This window comes from Oncorhynchus masou, chromosome 31 (genome assembly GCF_036934945.1).
Source record: "Oncorhynchus masou masou isolate Uvic2021 chromosome 31, UVic_Omas_1.1, whole genome shotgun sequence".
In the NCBI taxonomy this organism is placed as follows: Eukaryota; Metazoa; Chordata; class Actinopteri; order Salmoniformes; family Salmonidae; genus Oncorhynchus; species Oncorhynchus masou.
Window position 1 is genome coordinate 27,848,621 of NC_088242.1, and position 16,178 is coordinate 27,864,798.

General features: G+C 46.8%; 1 protein-coding gene across 6 annotated transcripts in view; it reads right to left on the reverse strand.

Moving 5' to 3' along the window:
• abcc3 (ATP-binding cassette, sub-family C (CFTR/MRP), member 3) overlaps positions 1 to 16,178 on the reverse strand; it is a 58,302-nt gene that overhangs the window by 10,104 nt on the left and 32,020 nt on the right. For 2 of the 6 annotated variants that reach the window (XM_064950582.1, XM_064950585.1), the window contains exons 8-24: positions 15,645 to 15,884; positions 12,933 to 13,110; positions 12,658 to 12,819; positions 9,275 to 9,367; positions 7,581 to 7,784; positions 7,216 to 7,362; positions 6,924 to 7,011; positions 6,352 to 6,418; positions 6,143 to 6,269; positions 5,812 to 5,988; positions 5,436 to 5,603; positions 4,092 to 4,275; positions 3,019 to 3,127; positions 1,697 to 1,853; positions 1,231 to 1,438; positions 532 to 842; positions 167 to 236 (exon numbers count right to left, since the gene is read on the reverse strand). In XM_064950582.1, the coding sequence (XP_064806654.1) occupies positions 167 to 236; positions 532 to 842; positions 1,231 to 1,438; positions 1,697 to 1,853; positions 3,019 to 3,127; positions 4,092 to 4,275; positions 5,436 to 5,603; positions 5,812 to 5,988; positions 6,143 to 6,269; positions 6,352 to 6,418; positions 6,924 to 7,011; positions 7,216 to 7,362; positions 7,581 to 7,784; positions 9,275 to 9,367; positions 12,658 to 12,819; positions 12,933 to 13,110; positions 15,645 to 15,884 (2,690 nt within the window). Of the gene's footprint in view, positions 1 to 166; positions 237 to 531; positions 843 to 1,230; positions 1,439 to 1,696; positions 1,854 to 3,018; positions 3,128 to 4,091; positions 4,276 to 5,435; positions 5,604 to 5,811; positions 5,989 to 6,142; positions 6,270 to 6,351; positions 6,419 to 6,923; positions 7,012 to 7,215; positions 7,363 to 7,580; positions 7,785 to 9,274; positions 9,368 to 12,657; positions 12,820 to 12,932; positions 13,111 to 15,644; positions 15,885 to 16,178 lie in introns of those variants that run through there. The other 4 variants (XM_064950584.1, XM_064950586.1, XM_064950583.1 and 1 more) reach the window with 3 other exon arrangements.

Below are 16,178 nucleotides of genomic sequence, written 5' to 3' on the forward strand. Positions count from 1 at the left end.
CTGTGTCCCTGAGAAGGACGTTGGGTGGTAAAGAAAGCACAGTAGTGTTCTGAGCTCTCAGCTTGATCGCCTCAAGAGGACCAGAGTAAACAAACAAACAAGATCAGCTGAACTGAAGCCTCCTTCACTACTGTGTGTACACAGTACCGGCTGTGGGTGAACCAACCCTGCTGTGTGTGTCTGCGCCGCGTGTGGGTAAACAGGCTGCAGGCAGGGCAGGAAGTGCTATAGGGCCGCTGAGAGGGAGAGAGGATGTGAATGCATAGTTAGGGGAGAGGAGACAGGGAGGAGAGCAAATGCTCAACAGATAACAGGAACACAAAAAGCTGCAGAGAAACAAAATGCCAAAGGTCACAGAAACTGCTCCAACAATCAGGGTGCTGCATGCTGCATTCAGGAAGGTAAACAACCCACTTTGGCAAAAATTGAAATGAAAAGGGGGGGGGGGGGGATAAGATTACTTGACACCATAAACTCCTGCCCTGGAGAGTAGAGCAACCAACCATTAGCTCTTCAGAACAGAACCAATACCTGGACAAAGATGTATATGAAAGCCAGCGGGGCTATGACCACGGCGAAGATGGGGGTGCTGGCCACTATGACTATCATGGTGGAGAGAGAGGAGAAGAAGGTCCCGAGGAACATGAGAACGGTGGAGGGCAGTGCCTCGTCGATGACGTAGATGTCCTTAGAGAAGCGGTTGATGACCCTGCCTATGGGGGTGGTGTCAAAGAAAGACTGGGGGGTGTGAAACTTGTTGTCCAGGAGGGCATAGTGGAGCTTCCTGGCTGCTCCGATGTTCCCCATGGCCAGGGTGAAGGAGGAGACCATGACCAGGAGCCCTGAGATGGAGGGAGGAGGAAGAGAGGGAGGGAGCGGGGAGATGAGGGTTGAGGAGGCAGTGGGTTCTGTACGTGTCCGCTCTCATCAATGCAGAGACCCTTTTCAATTTCATTCACATCAAGCTCACAGTGCTACTGGAAAAGGACCTGAGGTGTTGAGGCCAAGGTCCTCACACAAGACCAACCACTCATAGTTCGCATCATACAGTAATAAAGTTAAACATACAATTGTCATTTACACAGCAAAATCTACAACAACAAAACCTCTTCGGCACAAATGACCCAAACACCACAGACAAATTGTATTATTGAATATTGAGTACTTTCAGTCATCTTAAGGTGGATAGGTATTGTTATCCTAAATGTACTGGACAGCAGGTCTCCTCACCTTGTGCCATGCCCAAAGCAGCATACACCCCCACCCTCATGCTGACATTCTCCTGGGTCACGTTCTGAGCTGCGTCATTGGTCCACTGGCTCAGCCAGACGTTGGCTCCGATGGAGGCAGCACTCTGGCAGCCGTACAGGAAACAGATGAAGAGGGACAGCAGAGGCCCTACTGCCTTGGCATACTCCCAGAACACCTTGCTCTTCACCTGAGGACAGGGAGGAAAGGGCAGTTAGAGGTCAGAGATCAGTGGCTTAAAGCTTTGGAATACTCCCAGAACACCTTAATCTTCACCTGAGGACAGGGAGGAGACAGAGGTTAAAGGTCAGGGGTAAGAGGTTAGACATCAGAGGCCGTACTCTCATCGGAATACACCCGAAACAACTTCACCTGGTGGTAGGAGAGAGTAGAAGTCTACATCTTCAATCAAGTTTACTAAACTATGTACCCCCATAGCTCTACTCACCCTGCCTGTCTCAGCGGTCTCTGCTTGGATGAGTTTCTCCACCTTGGGTAGTTTCTTCTCTGAGAGAGATTCGTCATGCTTCCTCTCGCTGCACAGACGCTTCCGGACAGACCTGCTCTTTGGGTTCTCCAGGTCCCCTGAGATGATGCTGATCTGCCTGCAGGGAGAGAAGTGATTGATCGGTCAATCAATCGTTGTGTATATCATACATTTGAAAAAAGTGCTTGACAGCAACTCAAGTCCAAAGCCCCATAAAATATGACATTTATCTATTAAAACGAGGTCAAACATAATGTAGAACTTTTAGCTAAATAAACAATCCTCTGCATATTAAGCGAGGGCTTGCAATTTGAAACACTGCATTTTTACCAGATAAAATGGTTCAATCAAACACTTCAACAAACTTTTCCCCCTGTCAGCTAGGGTGACCACATGTTCCGGATTGTACAGGACAGTCCTGCATTTTGGCCCTTTGTCCCGCAACCAAACAATCATGTCCTGCATTTTATCAAACAAATTAAAACGCCACTAATTTAAAAAAAAAGTTGAATTGGCCCATATTTCTGTCAGACTTCCCAACCTGTCTCTTTTGCAGTCACATTGCACTTATGACAAGATATATACCATAAGGATGTGGTATTGATGATGTTAAACACTTCTCCAATCTGTGTTGAGATCTGATATTCTGCGCAGTGCAAGATGAGACGCCAATGTGATATCGTCAACCAATCACATTTGTCAAATCTTTTCAGGCTAAATTCCAGCGGACAGTTATAACTACTTACAAAAAGTGTGCCTCTAATAAAGAGCTAAAAAAGTATGTCAATAGCTGTATTAGACAGAAAGATATAAGTTAACTAATGAGCATGGAGACTCTCACAAGTTGCTCATTCAACATATTTGCTGCTACTTCACTCAATCCCGTTTTAAAAGTCTCCCTTCCTAATTGTTGTACATTCCCTGAGACCAACCAGAAACATTTCCTTGGACAAATATTCCTAGATTTTCATAACAACCACACGTGGTCTCTCATTTCTGCATCACCACATTTTACATGAGGCAAAAAAGGTGCACTTCAATTCATTTGCTTAGTGCAGCGGGGAGGGGGATTTTTGTCCGGGGGAGGTGCCCCCATTGACCCGCATTTGTTTTTTTTAAATGACCCTACTGACACATTTTATAAAAACATTGCAAATTGGCATGCAAAATGTCCGAATTGCTGGAGCAAAATCAGGCATTTTGGCCCGCAACTATCACAAAGAAAAAAACAGAAGAATCCTGGAGGGACTGCCTTATGAACTCTTACAGAGACTTATAAGTACCTTATGAACTGTCTCTTTGCCTCATTGACCACTGGTTCGTTGTCCACCATGTCTGTATGGTTGCTAAGGGCGTCGTCAGGGAAGTTTTCTTCTTCGTCAATCAAAGCCTCTGTGGGTGTTGAGTCACAGCGTTACCGTGGTAATTATGTAGCAGGTGTACACACTCCTATAGGTGTAAGGCAGGGACAGCTAACTCTCCTCCTAGAGACCTACTGGGTTTTAAGGGTTTTGTTCCAACCCTACTCTAACAAAACCTGAATCAGCTAGTAGCTTGCACACCCAGTAGCCTTCAAGGACACATGTTGGCACGTACAGATGTAGGGGGAACAGTGGAACCCCAAGGGCATTAACATCAATAGAATCTGCCCTTCTGCTTTAGCCCTCAAATTCAAATCTGGACCTTGCAGCCAGTTCCACTGCTTTTCTTCATTCTTCCCCTCTAATCAGAGAGCAATTTAAACCTGGGACCGGGGGACAGGTCGCTGACTAGTGGTGGCAATTCCGCATGATACCTGTCTTTTGGGGTGGGGGCAGAGTAAAAATGTCCATTGGGGTGGGGGCAGGGTAAAAATGTCCATTGGGGTGGGGGCAGGGTAAAAATGTCCATTGGGGTGGGGGCAGGGTAAAAATGTCCATTGGGGTGGGGGCAGGGTAAAAATGTCCATTGGGGTGGGGGCAGGGTAACAATGTCCATTGGGGTGGGGGCAGGGTAACAATGTCCATTGGGGTGGGGTAGGGTAACAAAGTCCATTGGGGTGTTGGCAGGGTAACAATGTCCATTGGGGTGGGGGCAGGGTAACAATGTCCATTGGGGTGGGGGCAGGGTAACAATGTCCATTGAGGTGGAGGGTTAATATGATAACATAACGACACATAAGAAAACATTTGAAGTATTCCAAAGACATGTTCTCACACGATTTCACGTGACCAAAAATGTATGTGGTTTTCCTTTAAGGGACACTAAGTGGGTGCAATTAATTACCAGGTGGCAGTAGAACAGAAAACCAGCAGTGCTACAGACATTGTAGGGTAAGATTTAAATACCCCTGTGCTATAGTAACAGGTAGTTCTACCTGTTGCCTCGTCCTCCTCAATGATGTCCTCCAGGGAATAGTTCCTGAGGAACTCAGCGAATGCCCCATTCTGTTTGAGCAGCTCTTGGTACGAGCCCATCTCCGACACCCTGCCCTCCACCATCACCACTATGTTATCCACCTGCGGCAGGAAGCTGATGCCGTGCGTCACCAGGATACGCGTCTTGAGAGAAAAGAAAAGAGGTCATTAAGGCTGGCAACTGCCAGGGAATTCACAATACTTTATTATCGCGATACTTAGGTGCCAATATCTGTTGTGATTCTATACGCTTCACTATTCTATATGTGTTGCGATTCTATACGCGTCACTATTCTATATGTGTTGCGATTCTATACGCGTCACTATTCTATATGTGCTGCGATTCTATACGCGTCACTATTCTATATGTGCTGCGATTCTATACGCGTCACTATTCTATATGTGCTGCGATTCTATACGCGTCACTATTCTATATGTGCTGCGATTCTATACGCGTCACTATTCTATATGTGCTACGATTCTATACGCTTCACTATTCTATATGTGTTGCGATTCTATAGGTTTCACTATTCTATATGTGTTGCGATTCTATAGGTGTCACTACTCTACATGTGTTGCGATTTTATACGTTTCACTATTCTACATGTGTTGCGATTCTATACGTTTCACTATTCTATATTGTTATTGCGATTCGATAATGAGATTTTATTGCAATTCGATGTTCTAATAAATCTGCTTAAAACATGTTGACTCACCATTTAAAAAGATGGAGAACAAACTATAGAAGGAGAAATACCTGAGCTAGAGAATTTACATTTGGAGTCATATAATCTATACAACATCTTCAAGAATAAATAGTGATACTGTCACTTACTGTCATGTTAGTTCAATTATTCTTAGTGTTGCATATGCAGCAGGACAGTGAACATTCAAATATAGGAAGTGACACTCACTATAATAATGAAACAACCAAACACACTACACACCCAAGTCTGTGCATAAGTTTCTTATCAGAGCATTAAAGTTGTACATTTGATACTAAACCAACAAGTAGAGGATTGAAAACTATAAACCACAGATAAGAGCTACCATTTCCTCTATTGTAGGCGAGGACTCTTTAAAATGGGGTTTTACTATGTGAACTAGGCAGAATATAGCTCATGTACTTGTCAGTTATGAGGAGATTCCCACTGTTGTCCTTTTTAACATGGCCATGTAGTGCCATACCACCAAATATGGTTGATAATGGACAAGATATCTAACCAGTTAATGTCTCTCTGCTACAACTCAGAATGTATCTCTTCTTCTGTAGTGTATGGAGTGAGAGTGACTCTTCTACTCACCTTGCCCTGCAGCGCCCCCTCTGGGCCAATGACCTGGTCGAAGATGTGTTTGGCCACGTGGGCGTCCACGGCAGAGAGAGGGTCGTCCAGCAGGTAGACGTCTGCCTCATTGTACAGAGCTCTGGCCAGACTCACCCTCTGTCTCTGACCACCTGAGAGGTTGATTCCCTGAGAGAGAAAGAGAGAGAAAGAGAGGAGAGGGAGAGAAAGAGAGGAGAGAGACAAACACAAGCAAATCACTGATCTCAAAATAAGTTGCTTTGTTTGAGACTCAAAGACACATCTTAGCTCCCAGAACTGATGCCTTTAGTTGTGGGCTAACGTGACCTTTAGCCCCAAAAAACAAACCAGGTTAGATTCTATTCCATCTCCCTACCTTCTCTCCGATCTCGGTCAGGTCTCCTCCAGGTAGTACTTCCAGGTCCTGGGTCAGAGCGCAGGCATCCAGACAACAGCGGTACTTGTGCTCGTTGTAGGCCTTGCCAAATAGGATGTTGTCTCTCAGAGTGGCATTCTGGATCCAGGCTTGCTGCGGGACGTAGGCCACCGAACCCTGAAAGGAGAGGAGGGAGAAAACTCAGTACAGCTGAAAACTACAACTGGACACAAACAATCAATCAACCCACTAATCAATTACTCAATCGAGCAAATGCCCCAATAAAATAAAATCAACCTTCAGTTAGCATAATTGAATTCAGTGGACATACCTGTATAGAGATGTGTCCCTCCATTTTCTCCATCTCTCCCAATAGAGCTGACACCAGAGAAGACTTTCCACAGCCGACATGTCCTACCACCGCTAGCAGTGAGCCCTGGGGCACCATCAGGTTTATACTGGGACGGACACACACACAGTCAGTGCATTCTTTCCCTTGAATAGTTATTGTCCTTTGCATGATGCAACTTGCCAACATACTTGTGTAGAGCAGGAGGATCTTGTTTTGCCCAGGTGAACTTCCCGTTGACAACAGTCACCGAGCTATCTGAAGGGGAGAAGGCAGTGCAGTTACAAAAACAGGAACCATGACACAGCATTACCAAACTGGCAAAAACAGAGGGAGTTACAGAAGAGAAAGCAGTGACTCTGGGAATCCGTCCATCTAAATCCCTTTAATCACCTCAACTTAAAAGTCGAAAATGTTATTATTACAAAAGCCAAGAGTAATGACGATGCAAAACTGAAATTGATTACATAATCCCTCATAGTTTCTATATAAAACCTAACCGCCTACAGTAATGGCAGGCAGTGGTGCCATGGCAACAGGCCCATGTAAGCCTGACTGAGCAGTAACCATAGCACTAGGAATTAGAATAGTAATTTAATAGGATCTCTATGGCAGAAACATATGACAATTAGAATGCCTCAGAGGTACCGTCCCATTAGCTTTATTCTATACCATCCTTCATGTCAGTGAAAATCTAAGGGGTATCAGAAGGGCCGAGGCGGTGAAATGAAACCAGCCCAGCCAAGTTTGGTTCAATGTTCACCTGTGGCAGTGTTAGTCCGGTCCACAGACTCTGGGTCCAGCTCATCGTGACTCAGGAAGTCCTGGATACGCTTCAGGGACACACTGGCCTTGGAGTGGCAACAGAGTCAACACACACACAGCGCAAAAGCATGCACAACATCCACAGGAGGAATGACAGATGGAATAAGAGGAGGAGTGAGAGAAAGAGGAATGAGAGAAGTAGGGGGAAAATAAAGAGTGACAGGGTGAAAAATTTGAGAGGAGTGAGACAAGAAGGAGTAAGAGAATGACAGAGGAGGAGAAGAGCCTACCTGTACGATACTGCTGATGACTTGGGGCAACATATTGAGAGGGAACCGTAAGATGTTGAACAGAGACAAAGATACAAAGGCTTTCTCCGCGTCTAAAATGTTATTTTTATCCACAGTCACATACACTGCAAACGTTGTCAAGGCAACCTGAGGAGACATAAAAAAAATAATTTTAAAAAAGCTTGGAAAAGGATCCTCTGGACAGCTCATTGATTTGCAGCTTTCAGTTGTACTCTGTCTATCTAAAATAGCAAGCTAATAGTCAGAGTTAACCTTCCTTCCTCCGTGCAAAGTGATATAGCGTATACAACAAGGATAATATAGGTGTGTGTGTGTGTGTGTGCGTGCCGGAGTGTGTCCCGTACTAGGAATGGTGCACTGGTCCATGCCATGGTAGACAGAGCACCGAGGTAGGCCGTCTTGCGGAGCACATTGAGCTCTTTCTGTCTGATCTCCAGAACCTTCTCTTTAAAAGAGCTCTCCCAGGCGTACAGCTTCAACACTTTGATCCCGTTCAGAATCTCGTTCATCAGTTTGATGCGAGCATCCTTGTACTGCATCTGCTCCACCTTTAAGAGACAACAGGAGGGGGGTGGAGAGAGGGAGGGGGTGGAGAGAGGGAGGGGGTGGAGAGAGGGAGGGGGTGGAGAGAGGGAGGGGGTGGAGAGAGGGAGGGGGGTGGAGAGAGGGAGATGGGAGAGAGGGAGGGGGAGGGGATGGAGAGAGGGAGGGGGTGGAGAGAGGGAGGGGGTGGAGAGGGGGGGGTGGAGAGAGGGAGGGGGGTGGAGAGAGGGAGGGGGGGGGGTGGGAGAGGGAGCGGGGTGGAGAGAGGGAGGGGGTGGAGAGAGGGAGGGGGTGGAGAGAGGGAGGGGGGTGGAGAGAGGGGGAGGGGGGTGGAGAGAGGGAGGGGAGGGGATGGAGAGAGGGAGGGGGAGGGGATGGAGAGAGGGAGGGGGAGGGGATGGAGAGAGGGAGGGGGTGGAGAGAGGGAGGGGGTGGAGAGAGGGAGGGGGTGGAGAGAGGGAGATGGGAGAGAGGGAGGGGGAGGGGATGGAGAGAGGGAGGGGGTGGAGAGAGGGAGGGGGTGGAGAGAGGGGGAGGGGGTGGAGAGAGGGAGGGGGGTGGAGAGAGGGAGGGGGTGGAGAGAGGGAGGGGGGTGGAGAGAGGGAGCGGGGTGAAGAGAGGGAGCGGGGTGGAGAGAGGGAGGGGGTGGAGAGAGGGAGGGGGTGGAGAGAGGGAGGGGGTGGAGAGAGGGAGGGGGTGGAGAGAGGGAGCGGGGTGGAGAGAGGGAGGGGGTGGAGAGAGGGAGGGGGTGGGAGAGAGGGAGGGGGTGGAGAGAGGGAGATGGGAGAGAGGGAGGGGAGGGGATGGAGAGAGGGAGGGGGTGGAGAGAGGGAGGGGGTGGAGAGAGGGAGGGGGTGGAGAGAGGGAGGGGGTGGAGAGAGGGAGGGGGGTGGAGAGAGGGAGGGGGGTGGAGAGAGGGAGGGGGGTGGAGAGAGGGAGGGGGGTGGAGAGAGGGAGCGGGGTGGAGAGAGGGAGCGGGGTGAAGAGAGGGAGCGGGGTGAAGAGAGGGAGCGGGGTGGAGAGAGGGAGCGGGGTGGAGAGAAGGAGATGGGAGATATCCTCTGTCCATGTCAAAACAATGCTACTTTAGAGATGTAGACCGCTTGGCTGTCGAAACGTTGGTAGATAAATGAATGCGTCGGATCTAACAGAGTGTGCGGCTTTTCCTTTCCTTTTAAAATACTGTATTTTAACACTCATTAAAAAAAAGAGATTAAAGAGCAGCCTGCTATAGTACAAACTCACAGGAGATCTTTACAGTGCTCTGGTGTTTGATCATGAGCATTTCTTTGTTGTGGTAAAGAGTTGCACACGTTTCTACCTTGACACACTTGGACGAGAAGCCGCTTGTTCAAATCGACGAGACTTCTCGGTATTATTTACAATCATCATCGACACCATCCTTTTAATCACGATCATCACCATCACCAGAACTTCAAACCTCCATACCACAGATATTAAGCCGTGGTAGATAAGCAGAGGGAGGTGTGCATACCTGGTAGGCTCGTGTCCTCACGGCTATGGCAGCATTTAAGGGAATCAGGAGGATCATCACAGCAACACCAGCCAGCACCGATGGACCCAGGTTCTACAACACAGAGACAAGGCACGACCAATCAACACAGACCAAGGTTCTAGAAGAGAGAGACAAGGCATGACCAATCAACACAGACACTGACCAAGGTTCTAGAAGAGAGAGCCAAGGCATGATCAATCAACACAGACACCGACCAAAGTTCTAGAAGCGAGAGACAAGGCACGACCAATCAACACAGACACCGACCCAGGTTCTACAACACAGAGACAAGGCACGACCAATCAGCACCGACAGACCCAGGTTCTACAACACAGAGACAAGGCACGACCAATCAACACAGACACCGGCCCATGTTCTACAAAACAGAGACAAGGCACGACCAATCAACACAGACACCGACCAAGGTTCTAGAAGAGAGACACAAGGCACAACCAATCAACACAGACCAAGGTTCTAGAAGAGAGAGACAAGGCACGACCAATCAACACAGACACTGACCCAGGTTCTACAACACATAGACAAGGCACGACCAATCAACACAGACACCGACCCAGATTCTACAACACAGAGACAAGGCACGACCAATCAGCACCGACGGACCCAGGTTCTACAACACAGAGACAAGGCACGACCAATCAACACAGACCAAGGTTCTAGAAGAGAGAGACAAGGCATGACCGATCAACACAGACACCGACCAAAGTTCTAGAAGAGAGAGACAAGGCACGACCAATCAACACAGACACCGGCCCATGTTCTACAACACAGAGACAAGGCACGACCAATCAACACAGACACCGACCAAGGTTCTAGAAGAGAGAGACAAGGCACAACCAATCAACACAGACCAAGGTTCTAGAAGAGAGAGACAAGGCACGACCAATCAACACAGACACCGACCAAGGTTCTAGAAGAGAGACATAAGGCACAACCAATCAACACAGACCAAGGTTCTAGAAGAGAGAGACAAGGCATGACCGATCAACACAGACACCGACCAAAGTTCTAGAAGAGAGAGACAAGGCACGACCAATCAACACAGACACCGGCCCATGTTCTACAACACAGAGACAAGGCACGACCATTCAACACAGACACCGACCAAGGTTCTAGAAGAGAGAGACAAGGCACAACCAATCAACACAGACCAAGGTTCTAGAAGAGAGAGACAAGGCACGACCAATCAACACAGACACCGACCCAGGTTCTACAACACATAGACAAGGCACGACCAATCAACACAGACACCGACCCAGATTCTACAACACAGAGACAAGGCACGACCAATCAGCACCGACGGACCCAGGTTCTACAACACAGAGACAAGGCATTACCAATCAGCACCAACGGACCCAGGTTCTACAACACAGAGACAAGGCACAACCAATCAACACAGACACCGACCCAGGTTCTACAACAGACACAAGGCACAACCAATCAACACAGACACCGACCAAGGTTCTAGAAGAGAGAGACAAGGCACGACCAATCAACACAGACACTGACCAAGGTTCTAGAAGAGAGAGACAAGGCACGACCAATCAACACAGACCAAGGTTCTAGAAGAGAGAGACAAGGCCTGACCAATCAACACAGGCACCGACCCAGGTTCTACAACACAGAGACAAGGCACGACCAATCAACACAGACCAAGGTTCTAGAAGAGAGAGACAAGGCATGACCGATCAACACAGACACCGACCAAAGTTCTAGAAGAGAGAGACAAGGCACGACCAATCAACACAGACACCGGCCCATGTTCTACAAAACAGAGACAAGGCACGACCAATCAACACAGACACCGACCAAGGTTCTAGAAGAGAGAGACAAGGCACAACCAATCAACACAGACCAAGGTTCTAGAAGAGAGAGACAAGGCACGACCAATCAACACAGACACCGACCAAGGTTCTAGAAGAGAGACATAAGGCACAACCAATCAACACAGACCAAGGTTCTAGAAGAGAGAGACAAGGCACGACCAATCAACACAGACACCGACCCAGGTTCTACAACACATAGACAAGGCACGACCAATCAACAAAGACACCGACCCAGATTCTACAACACAGAGACAAGGCACGACCAATCAGCACCGACGGACCCAGGTTCTACAACACAGAGACAAGGCACTACCAATCAGCACCAACGGACCCAGGTTCTACAACACAGAGACAAGGCACAACCAATCAACACAGACACCGACCCAGGTTCTACAACAGACACAAGGCACAACCAATCAACACAGACACCGACCAAGGTTCTAGAAGAGAGAGACAAGGCACGACCAATCAACACAGACACTGACCAAGGTTCTAGAAGAGAGAGACAAGGCACGACCAATCAACACAGACAAAGGTTCTAGAAGAGAGAGACAAGGCCTGACCAATCAACACAGGCACCGACCCAGGTTCTACAACACAGAGACAAGGCACGACCAATCAACACAGACCAAGGTCCTAGAAGAGAGAGACAAGGCACGACCAATCAACACAGGCAACGACCCAGGTTCTACAACACAGAGACAAGGCACGATCAATCAACACAGGCACCGACCCAGGTTCTACAACACAGAGACAAGGCATGACCAATCAACACAGACATCGACCAAGGTTCTAGAAGAGAGAGACAAGGTATTAGCAATCAAAACAAGGCAGGATCAAATCAACACAACAGAGATGGACCCCAGAAAGACCACGTAAGACTAATCAACACAACAGAGATGGACCCCAGAAAGACCACGTAAGACTAATCAACACAACAGAGATGGTACCCCAGAAAGACCACGTAAGACTAATCAACACAACAGAGATGGTACCCCAGAAAGACCACGTAAGACTAATCAACACAACAGAGATGGACCCCAGAAAGACCACGTAAGACTAATCAACACAACAGAGATGGACCCCAGAAAGACCACGTAAGACTAATCAACACAACAGAGATGGACCCCAGAAAGACCACGTAAGACTAATCAACGCAGAGAGCAGGGGTGTAATCATTAGTTGGATAAAGTTGCAAAACGTTTAGTCTGTTACAAAATGTTTTGCGTCGGAAAAACATTTACCGTTATTTTAACTTTAGGAGCCAAACGGAAGCAAACGGAATGAAATGAAACAGGGAGGGACCTAGAAACTCATTTTTATTGCTAAATGTTTTCCATTTTGAAGGAAACAGTTTCCCTTGCAAAACATTTTCTGTTGCAAACAGAATCACACTAATGAATACACTCCAGGCACAATCATTCTGGATCTCATCTCTTTAGATCTATTCCCCATACAGTGCACTACTTTGGCCATGGTGGACTAATAAACCCACCTCCGTGGAAAGAACCCACTTACCTGCCACAGGAAGTATAGTGCCAGTATGATCTGAAGTGGGGCGGACCACAGCATGTTGAGAAAGGTGGTGAGATCCATGAAGCGCTGAGCGTCCACTGACATCAGGTTGACTATCTCTCCCACTGTAGATGTACGCTTGGCCGCGTTAGTGATAATCAGAGACTAAAGAAAGGACAGAAGAGAAAAACAAAAATACATTTTTCACCACTGTGTGTGTGTGTGTGTGTGTGTGTGTGTGTGTGTGTGTGTGTGTGTGTGTGTGTGTTTCTGTGTACCTTCCTGTAGATTGCTCCTATGATGGAGGTGCGGAGCCTCATCCCAGTGACGAAGCAGTACTGGAAGTGTTGGTGCAGAATGAGAGTCTGGAGGAAGGCTGCGAAGAACATGAGGAAGGCCAGGGCGTATCCCCACCAGGTGGGAGCTCCCTTCTGCTTCGTGAATGAGATCAATAACCTGGAGGGAGGAGAGAGGAAGATGGGCGGGCAGAACAGGAGGAGAGAAAAAGATGGGATAGTAAAAACAAAGAAAACCTTGAAGGAGTAGGTGTGTCCAAACCTTTGACTGGTACTGTATATATAAAATACATAGATTCTGTAGACTGATGGGTAAAACAAGCACATTAAACATGACATACAGTACCAGTCAAATTTGCACACACACACCTGCTCATTCAAGGGTTTTTCTTTATTTTTACCATTGTAGAATAATGGTGAAGAAATAAAACGGAATTACATAACACATATGGAATCATGTAGTAACCAAAAAAAGTGTTAAATCAAAATGTATGTTATATTTGATATTCTTCAAAGTATGCATCATTCTCCTTGAGAGTTGCACACTCTTGGCATTGTCCCAACCAGCTTCACCTGGAATGTTTTTCCAATAGTCTTGAAGGAGTTCCCACATATGCAGAGTACTTGTTGGCTGCTTTTCCTTCACTTCACTCTGCAGTCCATCTCATTCCAAACCATCTCAATTGGGTTGAGGTCGGGTGATGGTGGAAGCCAGGTCATCTGATGCAGCACTCAATCACTCTCCTTCTTGGTCAAATAGCCCTTACATAGCCTGGAGGTGTGTTGGGTCATTGTCCTGTTGAAAAACAAAATGATAGTGGGACTAAGCGCAAACCAGATGGGATGCCGTATCGCTGCAGAATGAGGTGGAAGCCATGCTGGTTAAGTGTGCATTGAGTTCTAAATGAATTACAGACGGTGTCACCCCCACACCATCACACCTCCTTCATGCTTCACGGTGGGAACCACACATGCGGATATCATCCGTTCACCTGCTCTGCGTCTCACAAAGACACGCCGGTTGGAAGCAAAAATCAAAAATTTGGACTCAACAGACCAAAGGACAGATTTCCACCGGTCTAATGTCCATTGCTTGTGTTTCTTGGCTCAAGCAAGTCTCTTCTTATAGGTGTCCTTTAGTAGTGTTTTCTTTGCAGCAATTTGACCATGAAGGCCTGATTCACACAGTCTCTTCTGAACAGTTGATGTTGAGATGCGTCTGTTACTTGAACTCTGTGAAGCATTTGTTTGGGCTGCAATTTCTGAGGCTGTTAACGCGAATTAACTTATCCTCTGCAGTAGAGGTACCAGAGTCTTCCTTTCCTGTGGCGGTCATCATGAGAGATAGTTTCATCGTAGCGCTTGATGGTTTTTGCGACTGCACTTGAAGAAACTTTCTAAGTTCTGGACATTTTCCGGATTGACTGATCTTCATGTCTTAAAATAATGATGGATTGTCATTTCGCTTTGCTTATTTGAGCTGTTCTTGCCATAATATGGACTTAGATAGGGGGCGGGACAGGAAGAGTTTGTATACCACCCCTACCATGTCACAACACAACTGATTGTTTCAAACACATTAAGGAAAGAAATTTCACAAATGTACTTTTATCAAGGCACACCTGTTAATTGAATTTCATTCCAGGTGACTACCTCATGAAGCTGGTTGAGAGAATGCCAAGAGTATGCAAAGCTGTCATCAAGGCAAAGGGTGGCTACTGAGAAGATTTTAAAAAATAACACTTTTTGGGTTACAACATTCCATGTGTGTTATTTCATAGTTTTGATGTCTTCACTATTATTCTACAATGTAGAAAATAGTAAAAATAAAGAAAAACCCTTGAATGAGTAGGCATGCCCAAACTTTTGGCTGGTACTGTGGATGGGTTTATGCTTCACAGAAAGCCTCCCATCATTCAAATACACACTTTCATAACAACCTACACAGGGAACACATTTGCACGTCGGCTTTACATCGCAAACAAATAAAACAACTCTTGACAGCCGAGGAGGACCATAAGGACGTAGACCAATCAACATGCAAATAATATTGTTCCTGGAAATAAGAGACCATGACACATGTTCATGTAGCTAAATGTTGTCCTTCCATAAACCACATAGTTGTCCAGGTGAATCCTGTCCAGTGGAAACACTGTGGTAGTGAGAATATTTGTTTAAACATTTGAGTCATTCAGCAGACGCTCTTATACGGAGCGACTTACAGGAGCAATTAGGGATAAGTGCCTTGCTCAAGGGCACATCAACAGATTTCAACTAGACAGCTCTGGGTTACTGGCCCAACAGCTTCATCGATAGACTACTACACAGCCCATGTTGGTAAAAAAATATATATATTACATCGGCGCTACTAGAGTGTGCAGCTTTTCCTTTTAAAATACTGTATTTTAACACTCGTTAAAAAGGGGCTTTGATAGCTACTCAAAGACACACCACAAACAAGAACAATATTGTCCTGTCACTCTGTAAAGCTACAAGGAAACAAACACCCCACCCCTATGATGGGTCTGATACAGGAAATGCTGCTGCTGTCCTAAATTAGCTTTATATTCTGATCTTTATCTTTACTCGGAATGTTATCTTTATTCAGACCACATTCAGCATGTTCATCTGCATGACATATAGACTTGGTAAGGCTTCATAAGGGTTTATAATGCTGCGTAGTGCTCTATTTACTTGAGGAGCTGTGGGTTGACGAAGGTGATTAAGTCCTGTAGGAGTTTAAATGCAGATCCGATGAGGAAGTAGGGTCCAAAGGCCTTGATGAGGGAACGGAGGAAGGAGGGCTTTTTGGGGTCTTTTTGTTTGGACAGCAACACCTCCACCTCCTCAGGACTGCTCTCCCCCTCTACATGGTTGGACTCTCCCGCTGGCGGAGGTTTGGAGAAATGAGCCTGGGTGGACTGGTCCACAGCACTGTGGAGAGAAGGGGTAGAAATAGGTTCCAAGTAGAAGAAGCATTCATCACATCCAGTTTCTACCCTTGAACATGAAGTTAACCAATATATTGTATATTTACGCATGATCTTCTCACACAATCGGAATGTGGAGGGGTTGGATTCCAAAAGTCAATGAAACGCAACTCCCTCACCTTTCTAAACAGGTTTGAGCAATTACAGGCTTAGGTCTCTCTTTCATATCATTTTACTGGTTCTTTTGTTCACTGAAGGAAAGCCAGACAGAACTTGGCAGAGAAACTGAAGAGTAGCG